The sequence below is a fragment of the Globicephala melas genome, chromosome 12 (assembly GCF_963455315.2).
Source record: "Globicephala melas chromosome 12, mGloMel1.2, whole genome shotgun sequence".
NCBI classification, from domain to species: domain Eukaryota; kingdom Metazoa; phylum Chordata; class Mammalia; order Artiodactyla; family Delphinidae; genus Globicephala; species Globicephala melas.
Window position 1 is genome coordinate 35779361 of NC_083325.1, and position 7302 is coordinate 35786662.

At 43.2% G+C, this 7302-nt stretch overlaps 1 protein-coding gene across 1 annotated transcript; it reads right to left on the reverse strand.

The window, feature by feature from the left end:
* Positions 1-5368: 5368 nt before the first annotated feature.
* On the reverse strand, positions 5369-6824 carry LOC115864024 (probable RNA-binding protein 46). Its single transcript, XM_030877380.2, is given in 2 exon segments — positions 5369-5507; positions 5509-6824. Coding segments are annotated over 2 exon segments (1455 nt in total).
* Positions 6825-7302: the final 478 nt, after the last annotated feature.

Sequence of the window (7302 nt, forward strand, 5' to 3'; positions counted from 1 at the left end):
AAGTCTTTGCCAAATATTATGTTCTCAGTGAGGCCTATCCTGACCACCTGCCTCTGTGCCTCATCCCCTACACTCGCCATCCCTTTTCCCTGCTCTACTTTTGTTCCCATAGCACATTCTAGGCTATATGATTTACATACTAATAGTGTTTTCTGTCTGCCTCCCCCCAGTAGAATGTAAGCTCTAAAAGGGTAGGATCTTTATTTGTTTACTTCTATCTCTCAAGCCCCTAGAACAGTACCTAGCATATAGTTCAATAAATGCTTTGGAATATGTGATTTTAATTTTCATGGATGAGGAAACTGAGGCACATAAAGGGAAGCAGCTATCCCATGGCACATAGCCAGCCAGTGGTAGAGCTTGAGTTTAAGCCCAGGCCACCTGATTTCTTTTAACCACTTTGTGTGAAATGGGTACCCCCAGACTCCCATCTAGCCTCCTGAGGTGCATCACTCCTCCCAGAGGCCCTGCTGTATCCCTGGGGCATTAAGAGAGTACAGTGTGGGTCCCAATCCTCAATGAACCCATGAATCTCCCTCTTCCTTCTGCTCACCCCCCATTCCCTTCCCTAAACACTGCCCACTTCCAGAGTAATAGAATATCCTCAAGGAGATTAAAACTTTCATTTAGGCCAGGAAAAGAGTTTATCTTCTGGGAACACCACCTTTCCACTTAGCAAGTGCTCTTGAGGCTAAGAAATATAAGGATTGGCCACTTTCTTGGAATGAGGAGGTGGGGTATCCAGAAGACAAAACAGAATTAGCTTTGAGTGTGAGTGAGTGTGTTTGTAATGAACGTGCCTTTTATACCCTGAGCTCCCTTTCCCACACCACTGCAAGATCGTCTCTTTTCTTCCTTTAATTCCAGTTCCCAAGTCCAGCCATGCTACAAATACCTGCTGAAGCCCCTCTGAATGGAACAGGCTTGCGCAAAGCCCACCTCCCAAGAGGGCTGGAGGGAGTGGAGCTCTCATGGCAAATGTGAAAAAGGATTGTCTTCCTATTACTGGAGGATTTCCCCCAGTGTTTCCTCAATAATTTCAGCTGTAGCATTCATTTAAAGCCTCCTGCAAAAATGACTCCTCCACATTTGGTGAGAAGGACAGCTTTTCCTTTTTATAAAGTCCCCTCCACTACCCACCCTGCGCACTGGGTAAGGGGTGGAAGAGTGTGTGTGGCGATGTTCTGAAACAGAGGAGCGTTGGACCTGTCGCAAAGGCCATAACAAGTGGAGAGGTATCAGGACACTCTGTGGCTGAGTGCAGCATTTAGAAAGGGGGCTGATTGTTTTTTCCAATCTTCGAGAGAAAGCTGTGTCTTCAAGGTATAATCTCTCCTTGGGGACCCAAGCCCTCTGATGATGTTAACAAACATACTCATATTAATAAAGATGCTATTCTTTTCTCCTTTTTCCCTCTCCTCATCTCCTTTCTAGAAAACCAAGGCTTGTGAACATTGTGAGGAGAGAGAGGCAGAGCACCCCCTTCATTCCAGCCCCCCAAAAAGACCCAGGCGCTCATCTGCAGAGACATCTGTGCCCGAGGACCAGGCTGAGGGGGACGCGTTTTCATCCTTGAATGTTTCCTGCCTTTCTAGTGACTTCCTATCTCTCTGTGATTGACAAGTAGCTTTAGATGCTGGAGACTGACCAAAACCAAATCCTGTGGTGATCCTTTCACAGCTGGGCCCTTCCTGTTCCATCTCGGAGTGGCAAGCAGGACCAGTGTGATCAAAAAGGAGAAGGCTGGGCTTCCCTGGTGGCGCAGTGGTTGAGAGTCCGCCTGCCAATGCAGGGGACGCGGTTCGTGCCCTGGTCCGGGAAGATCCCACATGATGCGGAGCGGCTGGGCACGTGAGCCATGGCTGCTGAGCCTGCGCGTCCGGAGCCTGTGCTCCGCAACGGGAGAGGCCACAACAGTGAGAGGCCCGCGTACCGCAAAAAAAAAAAAAAGAAAGAAGACTGAATGGAACATGGCTCAAAGGAAGAAAAGGGAAGGGAAGGGGGCTCTGTTCCGAGGGCCCAGAGCTCCGAGTCCTCCAGGCACAGGCATGGGAGAGCCAGACGCGCAGGAGAGGCTGGGCAGAGCCCCCAAACACGGAGCAGGTAGGTCTGAGGAACCCCGGGAGGGTCACATTTACTGGCCTTCTTTTCCTCTCGTGTAATTTGGGAGATTTGGGGAAGAATTCCCTGACAGGATTGCCTTGGGCAAACCACTCCCTTGCACTTAATTGTTCTCATTTTAAGGGGAAGGGGTCTGCAGTAGGTACCTCTGAAATGCTGTGGTTCTGAGGCTGATATGAGGCAGGAGGTGCCGAGTCTCATGAAGCCAAGCCATAAAGTAGGGCCCCCAGAGGTGGCCACACCACTATCTCCGGACCAGTGGTTCTCAAACTTGAGGTGCATCAGAATCCCCTGGAGGACTTGCTAAAGCAGACTGCTGGTCCCACTCCTGGAGTTGCCTTTTAGTTGGACTGGGGTGGGGCCTGAGAATTTACATTTCTAATGAGTTCCCAAGTGTGGCCTCTGCCGCTAGTCTGGGGATCACGTGTTGAGCATCACTGGGAGCATCGCCCAGTTGGGGGAGCCCTCTGAGATGAAGGTCACCTAGGCGGAGCACAGCCAGCCAGGGTTGCAGCCTTCAGGATGCGTACCTCTCCCTCCTACCTGTAGGGGGCAGCTTGGTTCTGCCTCAGCCCAGCAGAAGCACTGAGATAACTGCTAAATTAACTCCTGAAAAAATACACCCGTTTCCTGAAAATCCTAGATAGATTCTAAGCCTCCCTCACGGGCCTGGGTCTGGGCCCTTGGCAGGGGAGCCCCTTTAATCTGAGTGTGCCCAGACCGGGCTGGCTAGGACTTTGCTACCGAAAGAGGGCAGCTCTGCTAACGCTGGACTCCCGGGGCGGGGAGTGTGATTCATTCGCCTGAAGGCTCCCACTGCTGGCAAAGTGCTGGCTCAGCGTCAGGGGCCAGGAAATATTCCACGGGTGAACAAATTAAGACCCTGAATATTTGTGCAAGAGCTGGTGAAAGCGAGGGGCAGAAAGTGGTGGAATGAGTTTTAAACAGGGTCAGTCTACCGAGGCACTGACCACTGTTTCGGAAAGGAAGAGTATCTTCTGAAGTTGGCTGATTCTCCCCTGTGAAATTGTGCAGGGCTTCCCAGAGGCTAAACCAGCCAGCAGGGGGAGACTCTACATTTGCTCCGTGGGCTTTTAGCCCTAAGCAAGCTATCCCCCAGTCCCTCTGCTCTTATTTTTTTAAAAACCCACTGTACTGAGAGATGCCTCAAACTTTTATTTAAAACAAAGGTTTTTTGTTTTTTTTTTAGAAGCATCCTATATTTAACGTCAAAGAATTTGAATTCAAGTACAAAAATTAAACAACACATGATTTCAACATTAAAAACCATAACACTTATGACTCAAAGAACTAGACAATGAATATCAAAAACACAAATGGAGCATACCTATAAAAACCTTAAATACATTAAAAGCAAAATTATAATTATTTCCACAACAAACAATTATTAACTAAAATATTTATAGTTATTTTCAAGGACCACAATGGTAGATTGCTTTTTCTTTAGTACTGCATAAAATTTGCATCTTAATCTTTTTGCACTTCATTTCTTCCTACATAATAATTAGATGCTTCTGTTTATATAATTGTTCTAATTGCTAATACAGATAGTGATCCTTGGTAATCAAATCTAGTGTAACCATTGTCTGCAAGTGCTTTAATACTTGTGAAACTCTATTTAGCAAAGTTATAATGAAAAAATTTAATGTAAACTTCTGGGTTCTACTGACCACTCAGGAATCAGAAGTTATTTAAAATCCCAAAAGTTTAAAAAGAACAGCAGTTTGTTATACCTTTATCAAGAGAAATCGCTGAGTAACTTTTAAAACTTAGCATTTTTACAAGTTTTACAACAGTAGGTTATTCTGAATTGTGACTGATATTCACTATGTTGAAATAAATATATAATTATCATTTTAAAACCAAATGTACAAACCTGATTCTAAAATAAAACAGCATTTTAATTTGCATGCTTTACAAGGAAAGTTTCATACGCCTGTTTACAATATTTTCTTCAGAAGAATGAGGCCTGATTGGAGATATATAGCCGCTGTCCAACATGGCTTCCATTAGCAAGTGATACTGTTGCTGACAAAGGATAGCTTGGATAAGAATAAAGCCTTGAAGTGTAAGGAAGCACACTGGGAGTCCCAGAAGAGAGGGTAGCACTAACAGGGGAAAGACTATTTACTGAACTGTGACAGAAATTGTAGTCTGTAAATAAATACATAACAATTATGCTTCACATCTTTATGGTTACAAATTTAATTCAAAGAGACAAAGCATTAAAACTAAAATCACATAATGTTCTAACATTCAAAATCCTGATAATCTTATATTGCTGGTAAAGACTGTTTCAGCATTCACTGCATTGCAAATCCTGATAGTTTCATCAGTCAGTATTAAGTAAATTGTCACTGACACAATGCTTCAGAGACCTTACTAGAATGCATTCTTGGATATCTGTTTCTTGGATATCTGTTAATTGTTTTGTATCTTTATGATCACCAAAAAAGGGAATCTCTGATTTCTCTTGCTCTATCCACAATGAAGCTCCTTTTAAATTTGGTACTGACACTAAGGGGTCGTCCATGAAGAAAAGATATAAAACAGTGAATTCATATTTGCTTCTTTTTTGAAACTGTACTAGGTATCAAACCAGCAGAAACATTTACCCCTGGACTGCAAAAACTCTCCAATATTTCATTATTTAAATACTAATGTAAACATTTATACAACCCAATAAACCAATTTAACATTAGAATCCTACTGGTACCATAAAACAGTAAAATGAATCATCTTTATAAAGTAAACTTCAAGAAACCATTATCAACTTACAGTACAGAAAAATCCAAAAATTAAACCAAATTATTTCTTTAAAAACCAACATTTGAAATATTACTGTTCCACAATAAACATTCATTTTACGTATCAATAATTTATTGCTTCATTAGTTATAATGTTTACAGATGTGTGTGAGTACTAAAGACCAAATTTGTAAATCCTGTACTTTCCAAAAACTCAACTATGTTCTTTGGTGTAGTGTAAGCCAAGGGTGTGAAAATGACTATGAAGTGATTACTTATAAAATGTACGGTGTTTCTAGGAACAGAAGAAATTAGGTCATCTAATGCACAGGTAAAGTTTTTTCTATATTTTCCTGGTGCTATAAATGAGGGCTAAAAATGAATGTTAACTTAGTGTTGTCATGGGACTTAATATTAAGCCAACAGGAATGAGATCAACTGCAGGAGAATAAGCTCAAGCAACATCAGAAAGGACCTGTTTATTTTCTCCAAATTCTTCTACATAGGTCCAGGCTGAAGAGATTGTGTTCCCTGTCCAAATGAAGTAACATAAGCTGGGCTGCCAGTTCCTTTGCATCTTCCAACGTAGTACAGAGTTTGTCTGGCACGAAGTAACTCGGATCCGTTTGCAATAGCAGGAATAACGATTTTATATGCCAAGAGTACTTTCCCATCTTGACTTGTTGCTGAATATAAATAATACTCTGGTGGTGCCCAATTATTTTTGTTGCAGTAATAATCCAAATGCATTACTTCAGAATTGAAATGATTGGATTTTAAAGAATACATACTAATTGGAGTAAGCTTTGTTCCAGGAAAAAATGGATAAGCGCATCTTTCAATTTCGGGGAGGCTTGGGCCATGCTGGCCATTGAGACAAGCTGGAAGAGTTGGTACCATGCCTAGAGTTTTTGGGTGGCTCTCTTCTTTGTTAGCAAACACAATCAGGTTTTCTGAATTGGGGCTAATCTGACCATTAAGATGCTGTCTCCAAGTGTTTTCTTTATTTACAGGTTTTCCCAGTGTTACCTCAATACTTGCTCCATCAATGCATTTTCCATTCATAACAGACATAGCAGCCACTGCATTTTCTCGGTTGAAAAAGTGAACAAAAGCATAATCTCTACGTTTCTTTACTCATTCAACTGCACCAGGTTTGAATTTATTGAATTCTGCTTTAATTGTTTCCTCTGTAGTTGAGATCATTACATTTCATACATAGAGAACTTTAACTCTCTGCATGGTTTCCTCATCAACCTCTTTCTCTGGGTCAGTCCAATCTATCTGAATGGTATGGCCCTACAGTTTGAAGGTTCCTGGAATTAGTTTTCTCCTAGCCATAGCAGTAGCTCTGTGAGATTCATACTCAACAAACGCAAAACTGCGATTTTTGGTCTTATCAGTTGCGCTTGGGTAAACAATGACATCTACAACTCCTTCTGTAACTTTCTTCATTTCATCCAAGATTTCTTCCTTCTTCTTTTCCTTCAGAATAACTCCAATAAATAATCTGCAATTATCCAAGCTTACACACACACCGATAAACTTCCCTGGTCGAATCTCATAATTATTAAGAATTCTGATGGCTAACTGGGCTTCTTCTTTTGTAGTACACATCACAAAAGCATAACCTCGATTTTCACCACTAAATTCCATCGTAAGTCGAAATTCATATATCTTCCCAGCTCTTTCAAATACAGGAACTAATTCATCTTCATACATATCACGAGGTATTTTTCCTACAAAAACTTCACAGCCTCTAGGTGGAGGTGGACCTTCCCAACCTGGAGGCGTACCACCAAACTTCCTTTGCCCATTTTCTTGAACCATGTTGTATCCAGTCTTTTCCATCAAAGCAAGTAATGCTGCTTCATTCTGAGTACCAGTTCGGACTTTACTGCACCCATTTGTTCCATCTGTATTTTCTTCATTCATGGTTGCAGTTCCCCTCGGGTCTTCAAATGTTGGTGCTAAATGCCTGGGACCAACGACCACAAACCGCCGCCACCGTTTCGGGGCCAGTCGGTGGGAGCGGGGGTCACCGCAGGGGGGAGGGGAGCCCACGTGGAGGAGCTCGCGAGGTCCTCGCGCCTAGCCTGGTCTCCCTTTAATTTATTTTATTTTTGGCTGCATTGGGTCTTTGTTGCTGCGCACCGATTTCTCTAGTTGCGGCGAGTGGGGGCTATTCTTCCTTGCGTGCGCATGCTTCTCATTGCGGTGGCTTCTCTTGTTGTGGAGCAAGGGCTCTAGGCGCACGGGCTTCAGTAGTTGTGGCTCGTGGGCTCAGTAGTTGTGGCTCGCGGGCTCTAGAGCACAGGCTCAGTAGTTGCGGTGCATGGGCTTAGTTGCTCTGCGGCATGTGGGATCTTCCTAGATCAGGGCTCGAACCCGTGTCCCCTGCAATGGCAGGCAG